Source organism: Rattus rattus, chromosome 9 (genome assembly GCF_011064425.1).
Source record: "Rattus rattus isolate New Zealand chromosome 9, Rrattus_CSIRO_v1, whole genome shotgun sequence".
Taxonomy (NCBI): Eukaryota; Metazoa; Chordata; class Mammalia; order Rodentia; family Muridae; genus Rattus; species Rattus rattus.
The window spans coordinates 87,524,449-87,536,688 of record NC_046162.1 but is presented as its reverse complement, the minus strand read 5'-3'; the positions used below and the strand labels follow the sequence as shown (position 1 = coordinate 87,536,688).

Sequence of the window (12,240 nt, the reverse complement as noted above, 5' to 3'; positions counted from 1 at the left end):
TTGTTCCTTATCCTCAACAAAAGGCTGTAATGTTAGGTCAAATGGAAAGTCTCTGGCACAGGGAACAAAATGGCTACCTAAAGTGTCTGTTGGCATACCAGGAAAGATGCCTATTAAAACCAAATAGACCCAGATCTGCTGTGGGCAGTCCCTTATTTCTGATGGCAGGTCCCCTGGAGGGATGTGTCTCCTGCATCTCAGGGTCCCAGACACCATCCTTTTTCATTCTTTTTTTTACAAAGAGCTGCCAAGGGCTTCTGAGATGTCTCCATCTAGGCCTGCTGTGGGCAGCGCCCTGGTATGCTGCCCCCAGCAATATATCATGTGTACACTGCCTTGTCAGTCTTTTCTCCAACTTTGTTTTCAGCCTCAGTTACAATATCCATTGGTTAATACTTATTCCCACATTTTCCAAAACAGAACAAGGTTTTGTTGTACGATGAGGTCTGAATTGAACCTCTTCCAGGACCTCTTGAATGAGACTCACGGAGGCAGTGATCAGTGCAAAAGCAAGAGGAGTTTAATTCTGACATGTCAGGAGCAGATTTTAACAGGGGATTATATACCTTGCAAACAATTGGGGCATAATTCAAACAACTGGGGCAGAATCCAAACAATGGGGGCAGGATTTGCACAATGGAAGCTAGGCAGGGTATTATGTACATTTGGTGGATTGAAACAACTTTCAGATCGGACTCAGTGTACTGTTCAAGACTTTCCATGGGGCGGGGCGTCAGTTGGAAGTCACAGGTAGCTTCGTATGACAGTCTGGCTTGCAGCTGTTCCAGGAACTAAACCAGCTTTTTTTCCTCCTGGAAGGGAGGGTCCTTGTGCTTGGAGGTTTGTGGTGGGAATTTTCCCAATGGCCCCAGATTGGCCCCAACTCTGGGTCTTTCAGTATCTTTATCCTTCTTCTTGTCCTGAAGGATCTCAACTAGATTTTAGTTTCTTGTCATCAGCAATTGAACCTAGGACCTTATACATCCAGTTCAAGCATACTACTATTGAGCTTCACCCCTCAGAAGTTGAAAGGGTTGGGTACTTTAGATAGGATATACAGATGTTTCCTCGCTCTGGAAGCTAGGCAGAGCATTAGGTTGTGGAAAATGGACTTCTCAGCTGTACGGGGATCAATACCAAACACAATGCTTCTTTCTAGGCCCGAGAATCGACGTATGCTGTCAAACATGTAAAGATGATAGGCATCATCTATCTGAGATGTTCTGGTCCTTATTTCTCTCAGGAACATATCTTCATTGTTATCCTTCTCGTCCTCTGTACTAAAAAGCACTGCAATGTCTTGGGCAGAATAGCCATTTTTCAAGAAAAAATCACACCTCTCTGCTACATACCTCGCCATCTGTTTCAAATCCAAGGATCTAAGCAGCTTACAGGTGCCTGATACACCTTGAGACCAGTTAAACTCACAGACCATGTTCAGGGACTCTCGGGGGATGATGGGTGGAGGGTTACTTCTGATTTCCTCCAATTTTTCTTGTAGAAATTCAGCTATTTTATCTGCATTGCGTACCACTTTTGTGAGCTCTTCCTTTGGATACTGGTGTAAGAAATCTGGGAGGCCACTCTCCTTCAGGTGACTGGTCTGAAAATAGTCCAGAAAGATCCAGAAAATTTGAGGACAAGTTTTCATTCTCTGAGTGATACGTTTTGCCTTCATATACCAGTCCCCATTCTCAGTGCGGAAATTCTGGGCTTCATCAACAATAATGTGTTGGATCCTCTCCACCTCAAAGTTAGGTGTCATAAAGGTTTTCCGGGTTACTGCCCGGCAGATATTTTTTGCCCTGTAACGGTGAAAAGGACATTAGGTGTTTCTCTGACTATCATAATCCCCGCAACACAGCACTGCTGTCTCAGATCATTTTACTGACTAATTCCCAAGAACCAGGGTAACATAACAGAAAAGTTGAGATGTAAAGCACACAGATGACTTACAAACACTTACCGGATGAATTGCCTCAACGGCTGATTTTCACAGATGTAGAGAATGCTATCTGTTTCACAGTGGAATGTGTTTTTGATCTTTTCCATGATTTTCATGGCAATGATGGTCTTCCCTGAGCCTGGCATGCCATGCACAAACAGTTCTCTGGTTTTGTGGAGACTTTTTGAGAGTATCTCATACTGTTGAACTGTGAGAAGATTCAAAATTTCACAGCCAAGCTGATCGCTTAAGAAAGAGCTGAAGTTGAGCAAGACAATCACAAGGGCCTGCAGCAAGTCCTCCATTTCCTGGATATTTGCAAGGTTATAGGAGCGTGGGTAATCAATAAGAGAGACTGAGTTCCCATTGGTCTCAATATTGTTCTGAGAACTCAGGCAGAGAAGCTTGGTCATGACACACACTCTCCCAGTGTAGCCACCAGTGTTCACCAGCTTCTGCTTCAGAGTAAAGGCAGTGCGGGTGCAGTAGTCCTGACCTAGCTCATCTTGCTCCTCAAGGACGGTGTAGAGTGTCGGGGGGCTATTCTCTGCAATGAGCAGAGCATCACAGATGACTCCCTGCTTCCCTTCCAGGTTCAGGTCCACAGCCCAGCTTCTAGAGAGGATCAGCAAACCACAGGAGAAAGAACGCATTTGCTGGCTTATTAAGTTCTCTAGTCTCTCATGCTGGGAACACAGCTCCCTCCAGAGGGATTCAGGAGTATACTTAAAACAGTCTGCTGACACTGGACATAAAAAGAATAGACAAGGTTTCAAATCAATGAATTGTTTCAAAAAATTCACATACTATGTTTAAAATGGAGAATGAAGTTGGTGGCCAATATATAACAAACTCAATGGTATTTTTAGAAGATTTTTGTTTTATATGCTTTGTCTGGATATATATATATATATATACACACACACATATATATGTGTATATATATATGTGTGCATATATGTGTATGTATACACACACACACACACACACACTTCATACAGTTGGGCTGTGAGAAGATTCAAAATTTGTATACATACATACATACACACACACATACCTTACAGGTCCTTTGCTTATTTATTACGGTTTCTGATTTTGTGTCCTTATGGGATGTGTGTGAGAGAGAGTGTGTGTATGTGTATCTGCTAAGTATGTGTTTCTTGTTCTTTTTCTTAGGTTCCTCCTTCCCCCCTCCCCCGTTTGTTCTATTCTGGTTTGTTTATTTTAGTTGACTGTTTTCTAATGAGAGAGAGGATAGAAGGGTGCAGAGTTGAGTGTGGAGGAGGAGGTGGGGAAGGATCTGGGTGGAGTTGGGGGACGGAAAATCATTATTGTATGAAAACACTATTCTCGTCTCTGCTCCTCCCTGTTCCAGAGACAGCCACATCTTCTCATGCAGTGCCAGCCTCATCCTGTAGACAAGATGGTTTAGTTTGGTGTGAACGGATTTGGCTGTATTAGGCGCCTGGTTACCAGGGCTGCCTTCTCTGCATCTAGCAAAGAAGAGATTGTTGCCATCAACGACCCCTTCATGGACCTTAACTACATGGTCTACATGTTCCAGTATCACTCCATCCCTGGCAAATTCAATGGCACAGTCAAGGCTGAGAATGGGAAGCTTGTGGTAAACGGGAAGCCCAGCACCATCTTCCAGGAGGGAGATCCTGCTTACACCAAATGGGGTGATGCTGGTGCTGAGTATGTCATGGAGTCTACTGGCGTCTTCACCACCATGGAGAAGGCCGGGGCCCATTTGAGGGGTGGGGCCAAAAGGGTCATCATCTCCACCCCTTCTGCTGATGCCCCCGTGTTTGTGATAGGTGTGAACCATGAGGAATATGACAACTCACTCAATATTGTCAGCAATGCATCCTGCGCCACCAACTGCTTAGCTCCCCTGGCCAAGGTCATCCATGACAACTTTGGCATCGTGGAAGGGCTCATGACTATAGTTCATGCCATCACTGCCACTCAGAAGATTGTGGATGGCCTCTCTGGAAAGCTGTGGCGTGATGGCCACAGGGCAGCCCAGAACATCATCCCTGCATCTACTGGTGCTGACAAGGCTGTGGACAAGGTCATCCCAGAGCTGAACAGGAAGCTCACTGGCATGGCCTTCCATGTTCTTACCCCCAATGTCTTCTTTGTGGATCTGACATGCCACCTGGAGAAACCTGCCAAGTATGATGACTTCAAGAAGGTGGTGAAGCAGGCATCCGAGGGCCCACTAAAGGGCATCCTGGGCTTCACTGAGGACCAGGTTGTCTCCCACTCTTCCACCTTTGATGCTGGGGCTGGCATTTCTCTCAATGACAACTTTGTAAAGCTCATTTCCTGGTATGGCAATGAATACAGCTACAGCCACAGGATGGCAGACCTCATGGCCTATATGGCCTCCAAGGAGTAAGAAACCCTGGGCCACCCACCCCAGCCCAGAAAGGATACTGAGAGGAAGAGAGAGGCCCTCAGTTTCTGAGGAGTCCCCATCCCAACACTGAGCATCTCCCTCACAATTTCCATCCCAGACCCCCATAATAACAGGTGGGGCCTAGGGAGCCCTCTCTACTTTCTTGAATAACATCAGTAAAATCCACTGCACCCCCCCAAAAAAGAAAAAAACCTCTATTTCAATAAGATTAAATTTATAGAAAAGTTTAAAAATAAAGAGGAGTGCAAAGCCTTATGTATAGTACGAGAGATAAGCAGGAGAAATTCCGTCTGTCTACATCCCCTTCCAGTCTTATCCCTCCAAGCTGACGGAAAGACATTGCCCTTCTGTTATCTTAGAGGGACCTGTGCCAAACGAATGGGATTTATTGAGCTTAAAGAAATTCTTTAAAAAGTAGTCATTCCTTAGGACCCCCGTTGAAGGAATCAGAGAAAGAACTGGAAGAGCTTGAAGGGGCTCGAGACCCCATATGTACAACAATGCCAAGAAACCAGAGCTTCCAGGGACTAAGCCACTACCTAAAGACTATACATGGACTGACCCTGGGCTCCAACCTCATAGGTAGCAATGAATATCCTAGTAAGAGCACCAGTGGAAGGGGAAGCCCTGGGTCCTGCTAAGACTGAACCCCCAGTGAACGTGATTGTTGGGGGGAGGGTGGCAATGGGGGGAGGATGGGGAGGGGAACACCCATAAGGAAAGGGAGGGGGAGGGGGATGTTTGCCCGGAAACCGGGAAAGGGAATAACACTCGAAATGTATATAAGAAATACTCAAGTTAAGTTAATAAAAAAAAAAAAAAAGTAGTCATTCTTATATCAGATTCCTTTGTGGAAAGTTTAAAAACAATTCTGATAAGCTAATAAGGAGGAGCTTGGGTAAATTAACTTTGAAAGTAAACCCAAGGCCCTTCTAATCTATTAGCTACCAGGGCACTAATAAATGCTTACACCGCACACAGGATGTCTCTGTATCAGATCTGATGAGTAGATCTCACAGTGTGAAGTTATAGAAGCTATTTCCTAGGTCTGCGTGGAGCCGCACTTGCAGGTCTCGGTTCCGCAGGATGGGGTTTGTGAAAGTTGTCAAGAATAAGGCCTACTTTAAAAGATACCAAGTGAGATTTAGAAAGCGGCGAGACGGTGAGACTGGCTACTATGTACGGAAACCATTGGTGATCCAGGACAAAAATAAGTCCAACTCACCCAAACACAGGATGATAGTTTGTGTGACAGAGACATCACCTGCCAGATTGCATATGCCCGTACAGGGGGGAGACGGTCGTCTGTGCAGCATATGCACATGAACTTCCAAAATGCCGTGTGAACGTTGGCCTGACAAACTATGCTGCAGCCTATTGCACTGGCCTGCTGCTGGCCCGCAGGCTTCTGAATAGGTTTGGTATGGACAAGATCTATGAAGGCCAAGTGGAGCTGGAATGGAGATGAATACAATGTGGAAAGCATTGACGGTCGGCCTGGTGCCCTCACTTGCTATCTGGATGCGGGTCTTGCCAGAAGAACTACAACTGGCAATAAAGTTTTTGGCGCCCTGAAGGGAGCTGTGGATGGAGGCTTGTCTATCCCCCATAGTACCAAACGATTCCCTGGCTATGACCCTGAAAGCAAGGAGTTCAATGCAGAGGTGCACCGGAAGCACACCATGGGTCAGAATGTGGCAGACTACATGCGCTACCTGGTGGAGGAAGATGAAGATGCGTATAAGAAACAGTTCTCTCAGTACATCAAGAGCAACGCAACTCCAGTCATGGGGGAGATGTATAAGAAAGCTCGCGCTGCTATCCGAGAGAATCCAGTCTATGAGAAGAAGCCCAAGAGAGAAGTGAAGGAGAAGAGGAGGAATCGTCCCAAAATGTCTCTTGCTCAGGAGAAAGACCGGGTTGCTCAAAAGAAGGCAGCTTCCTCAGAGCTCAGGATCGGGCTGCTGAAAGCTAAAGCAGTTTTCTATGAAGATTTTTTCATAAAGACAATAAACATTGATCAAGAAAAAAAAAAGCTACTCCCTACTTCAGGAACCTGAACTTTTTCTAAGTAGGAATTTTTTAGCTAAAGTCTAACATTATCCATGGTCTGAAATGATTACTTTGTACCCAGATTAGACGCTGGTGACTCTGTCTCACTACCTTCTTTCAAGACAAATTACTAATGGCTCCTCGGTGCCCTCTTATCTGCCACGTGAATGTTTATGTTTTTTTCCCCTCCATCCTTAAAGGCTGACTAAAGGGCCAATTACATCATCGTTTCCTGTGCAAGGCTTTTGCTAAGACTGTACTGGTTCAGCGAGTTCCAGACACAGGATAAGAACTCCTTAAGAAGCTGCTTCAAGTGCATATGCGTAAGCCTCGCCCCTGGAAATGATAAGTTTTAAACCCCTGATGGGGGCCTCGGCCTCTGCATATGTAACTATCAGATTTTGCTAGCCCTGTGCTAGATGACTTCAAGGGTCATCTCGTTCCCAAGAAGTATGTAGCACTGCCGCTTCATAACTTCTTTTTAACCAAAGTTATTAAATGATCTCTTCCTCTTAATAGGGAAACTATCTGTTCTTACCTTGAAATAAACGCTTTTGCAGGTCCCCTTTATGTTCCAGTCCTTTTTTAGAATACACTGGTCTGCAGCGTGGAGGGCTGTTGGACAGACTCAGCTGACATTCAAAATCTTTAGACAGGTCATCGAGGGACGATTGCTTGCTGGAAGCTGCCTCTGTGTGACACAGTAAATGAAAAGAGTCAGAGTAACAGGGTAACAAAGCATAGGCTCTATTCCGGGGATGGGAGGCAGGGGGATTGGAAGGACATCAGAAACCACAAAGAAGGGAAGCTGAAACTTAATCCAGAAGGTTATGTAAGCAGCCCTGGTGCAGAGACTGGAAATCCTGTCCATGGGACAAAGGCACAATCGTCAAAAGTTTCAAATCCAATTGGAGGTTCTGGGGAAGCAGGGGCCCCTCTGTCATCTTGGGCAAGCAAGAGCTGGAGAGGAGGACCATTTTGTGGATTCGCTGGCTGCCAACTTGATTGAGAACCATCCACTGGTTGATCCTGAGCTGGCTGGTACCTGACGGTAAGAATCTGAGATCAGGAATCCTGGTGTCAGCTTGCTACGGCTATGGAAGGTAAGCAAGCCAAGTGGTTCAGGTAGCAGGAGGCTGGGCACAGAAAGTGAAGGTTGAGGATGGAGAGATGGGTCAGAGGTCAAGGGCACCGGCTGATCTTGGAAAGGACCAGGGTTCAGTTCTCAGCACTCACATGGTGGCTCACAATCATTTATAGCTCCAGTTCTGAGGATCCAACAGCCTCTTTTGATCTTTTCAGACGCCACAAGCACATGGTACAAATACACACATAGGGAAACGTTTACACATGCCATTGTTTGAATATGCTTGGCCCAGGGAATGGCACTATTTGGAGGTATGGCCTTGTTGGAATAGGTGTGTCACTGTAGGTATGGGCTTTAAGACCCTCATCCTAGCTGCCTGGAGGCCAGTCTTTTGCTAGCGGCCTTCGGATGAAGACGTAGACCTCTCAGCTCCTGAACCATGCCTTCCTAGATGCTGCTCTGTTCCCACTCTGATGATGATGGACTGAACCCTGAACCTGTAGTTGTAAGCCAGCCCAATTAAATACTGTCCTTTATAAGAGTTGCCTTGGTCATGGTGTCTGTTCACAGCCGTAAAATCCTAACTAAGACAACACATTTTTAAAAAAATATAAGAAAATAGGTGGTAGCATGCCATGAGCAGGATAAAGTTGGGCCCACAACCTGAAGATGATTGAGGGTCTGGTAGGCCTGAGCTTGTTAGAAGCACTGGCCCAGCCAGCAATGAGTAAATATATATGCACTGTGTGTCAGTGCCTTGATTTTCATAAAATGCTACCAGGCACTAAGGGACAGATGGGTCAAGATACAGTAATGGTGGGTGACAATTGCATCAGCAGGTAAATCATCCTTTCCGACTACTGCCAGCGATCGAGGAAATGGAGAGTATTCAAAGTTTTCTTTTAGCTCCACTCCAGGTCTTCTCTCTGCTCTTTCTGTTCCCCAACTCAACTCCTTCTGGCTTTGATTCCTCCACTGCTTCCCCCCCCCACCCCCGCCCCGGAGCTGGGGACGGAACCCAGGGCCTTGCGCTTGCTAGGCAAGCGCTCTACCACTGAGCTAAATCCCCAACCCTGCCCTCCACTGCTTTTGATCCCACCCACAGCTCCTTCTCTTACTCCAGCTCCTTTAGTCTCCCCTTCTCCATCTCTAGCAACTGGCTATCCTAACTGGCTCCTTGGTGGTTCTGCCAAACTGATGGGCACTGGATCTTCTTGTAGCTGAAATGCCTCTTCCTCCAGGAAAAATGCCGCTTCAGTCGGGTGTAGTAAAAAACAGAATCCAACAACCTTAAACAGATCTCCAAAAATGTAATGAACAACTTGATGACTCAGCCCTGGGCCTTTTGAGAACCTTTGAGAATAGGGATTTGGATACTGCCCTTCCTGACCCGTGCGTCTCGTTTTCCTGCTTTTACTAATTGCACCCTGTTTTTACCAATTTCTTCTCTACGATTCTTCAACAACAAATTAAAAAAAATCTCTAATAAAACAACTAGTCAGTTGCTGTGTTTAAAACAAAATCCCAAAGGTTTGATTTACCAAAGGAAGTAGACTTAGTAGCCAGACACTGTGGTGGAAGCCTGCTAGCTCAGAGAGACAGAGAAAGCACCCTGCTGACCTTCCTACTCCACCGACATCCCAGAAGGAAAAAAAAAGCTTCTTTTCCACGCTGTCTCAAACACCCTCCCTCCTCTTTTCTAGGTTTTCTTCTGTTACTCTCGGTGATGTGGTTGCCTTCTCTAGGGTCTCCCAAGTCTCTCTGGGTGTCCAGCTGGACTCGAAGAACAAATGCTTGCTCTGGAGACAATTCCAGGTGAATTCCTCCTCTGCTTTCTGCAATGTTAGTGGACTTTGTCTCCTCCAATCACGTTTGGCTTTTCTTCCAACCATGCTGCGTACTGAAGCACCCAGCTCAAGGGGCTCGGCTTAACATTACAAACTGCGGTTTGCTTTCAGTCATTTTATGACTAATTTGCCCTCTGGATCAAATCATTTACTAGGGGGGGCGGGAAACCAACTTGTTCCAGGAGCCATGTCACCCTGGTAACAATCACAATTCTCCGGGCAAAGAGCCTCTCCACTCCTTAGCAACAACCAATCATTTCTTAAGGGGAAATTACCCAATGTCTAAAGTAGATTGATTAAGCTAGCAACCATTTTCATACCAAGCTGAAATCATTACTAGCCAATAGAACTGCCCGCATTCCAGATCCAGATGATCCTATCTCTCACATCACTCAGTGACTCAGTGCCGGCAGCCCCGCCATCACTAACAGACGTTTCCACCATTGCTATGATCATGTATTTTCACTCTGTGCTCGCTCAATACACCTATAAAGCGGGCACCATCATGGCCTGGTCTCTCTCTTTTCTAACCCCTCTCCGAGGCAACCCTTTGCATACCACCCCCAAAGTTTGCATGATGTGGTTTTGCCGAACTCCTTGGCCCTCCAGTTGCTGAGATACTCTTTTGCCACAAAGTCCTTCCAGTAGTAGGATAAAAAAACTAATATAGGCCAGGTGCTGGTGGTGGCATGTTCCTTTAATCCCAGTACTTGGAAGGCTGAGACAGGTGGATCTCTGTGAGTGTGAGACCAGCCTGTCTACAAAGCAAGTTTCAGGACAGCCAAGGCTACATGGAAAAACACTGTCTCAGAAACCAACAAAACAAAACAGAACAAAAGGCAGAGAAAGCCAACCTCAGTGAGTGTAATGAACTCAGATAGAGTGTGAAGGATACAGAGGAACTCAAAGGAGGGCAGAAAAGACCGAGAAGGTAAAACTCTCGCCTCTTACCTGGGCCAATATCCACCATCATGCGAACCCATTCCTCAGTGTTCAGGCTGTAGACACCGTTCTCCTTGTCTGCCATCCATGAATTGGGAGCCTCTGAGAACACTGCACAGCAGAACCTCTCTACTTTGACCACACAGAGGTAACCATACAAATTTCCCTCTTGAAACACATCTATGACTCTGGTCTTATAAGACACCTTCTCTTTAGATGAACAAAAATGGAAAACTGGCAACTTGGATATTGCTTCATTTACCACTGCTTTCAAAAAGTCGCGGTCAACATTGTCTATTGGGCATCCCCGGACTTCCTTACTCTCATCATCCACCCCAAATAAAAGATAGCCTCCCTGGGTGTTTGCAAATGCGGAGATGTACTTTGGAATTGCACTTTTTATATATTCGTGGGCACGTATGGTAGAGAATTGTTTAAACTCGATAGATGCAGATTCAGAAAACGGCAAGCGCTGGCCATATTCGAGTCTCTCACTTTGGAAAATTTTAAAAGCGGGATTTGATTCAAGGTCGTTCTGACACACGAGTCTGGGAATTTTAGCAGGTGGACCTTTGCCGTCAGTCAGACTACCTTTGACACACATCTTCTTGCGCTCCAGAAACTCAAACGTTTCTTTCGAATCCATGGGAAGCTTTGAAGTTAAAGATCGACAGTACAGGGAAGAGCTCAGGCTGCAAATGCGAGGCTTAGTGGAACCATCTTTAGGGCTGCAGCTCCAAGATTTAACAAAAATGTAAAACTGGTCCCCTTGTTGCTTGGTCTCAATGAAAGCCTGCAAATCAGAGGACGGAATAAGCTCTCTTAAAGACGTCTCCAAGTCCAGTCCCATCTCCACAGGATGCTCGCTCTTGTTGGCCATTGTCATAACAATCACTCCTCCTCCAGAGTTCAACAGAGCACAAGCAGCCTCTGTGATTCTTGCTTTCTCCAGTCTCTTCTTCTTCGAGTCCATTTTATTTCGATCTTTTTCTCCGAGTGTCACCTTTCCTGCACAGATGATCAAGTCTGGGTAAGACGGTTCCACCACTAAGGAGGGATGAGCTTCCATGCTGATCCTACAGTCAAACAATCCAAGCATTTGTTTTACTTTTACTAAAAAAATTAATTCTCCTGTGCACACAACTCACTCATCTACTTACTGAAACATATTTAAATATAAGCCAGATATATTCTGTCAAAGCCATAAAATATCAAGTAAGATAAAAATAGTCCTTTCTCTTCAGAAACTGTTTTGATGGGCAATGAAAGCAGAACTCATCATCACGTGTGACGTGTACCGTAGGAGGGAAAACATATTAATGAGGTGTCTAAACTAATTTGTGTATTAAACTGTGACTCGATAATGCTCTCAGAAGGAGATAATGTCACCTAGTTACCAGAATTTTCAGGGTGAAGCCATCAGCATTAAGGTGTAGGACCAGGAAAAAAAAATCAATAAATCCAAGGGTGTGTCCTGGAGTGAGCTATCACAGCTTGGAACATCTCCCTAATAAACGAAGGGATAAAGGAAGAATATATTAGAAGGAGATGTCAAACAGGATGTGAAAACCCAGAGGTGGAAGAAAAGCAAGAGGAAGATGGTGTCAGGGCATGGACCTCAAGGCCATCTCCTGCTGAGATTCTCCAGGTATAGACACTGCTGATGAATGCTGCACGTCAAGATTAGGAAGTCTTATTAAGCAATTCAGCACTTGGGAGACAGAGGTAGGAGGATCTGAGATCAGCTGGTCTATAGAGAACAAGTTCCAGGACAGCCGGGGCTACATAAAGAAACCCTGTCTGGTGGAGGAGGGGATGGTGGAGGGTGTCTAGTGAAATGACATAACTGGTGACTTTGAAAAGCCCCCAGATGCTTTGGCTCATAGATTTCCAGTAAGCAAAACTCTATGAATTGTCACAATGGATTAAGAAATAAAAA

At 45.5% G+C, this 12,240-nt stretch overlaps 1 protein-coding gene and 2 pseudogenes across 1 annotated transcript; 2 read left to right on the top strand and 1 right to left on the bottom strand.

Moving 5' to 3' along the window:
- Positions 1-228: 228 nt before the first annotated feature.
- On the bottom strand, positions 229-12,004 carry Slfn11 (schlafen family member 11). The gene is given in 5 exon segments (XM_032911746.1): positions 229-1,047; positions 1,049-1,805; positions 1,967-2,690; positions 6,964-7,116; positions 10,311-12,004. Coding segments are annotated over 5 exon segments (2,841 nt in total). The 5' UTR covers positions 11,401-12,004; the 3' UTR covers positions 229-930.
- On the top strand, positions 3,363-4,356 carry LOC116908545 (annotated as a pseudogene).
- Positions 5,228-6,363, top strand: LOC116908544 (annotated as a pseudogene).
- Positions 12,005-12,240: the final 236 nt, after the last annotated feature.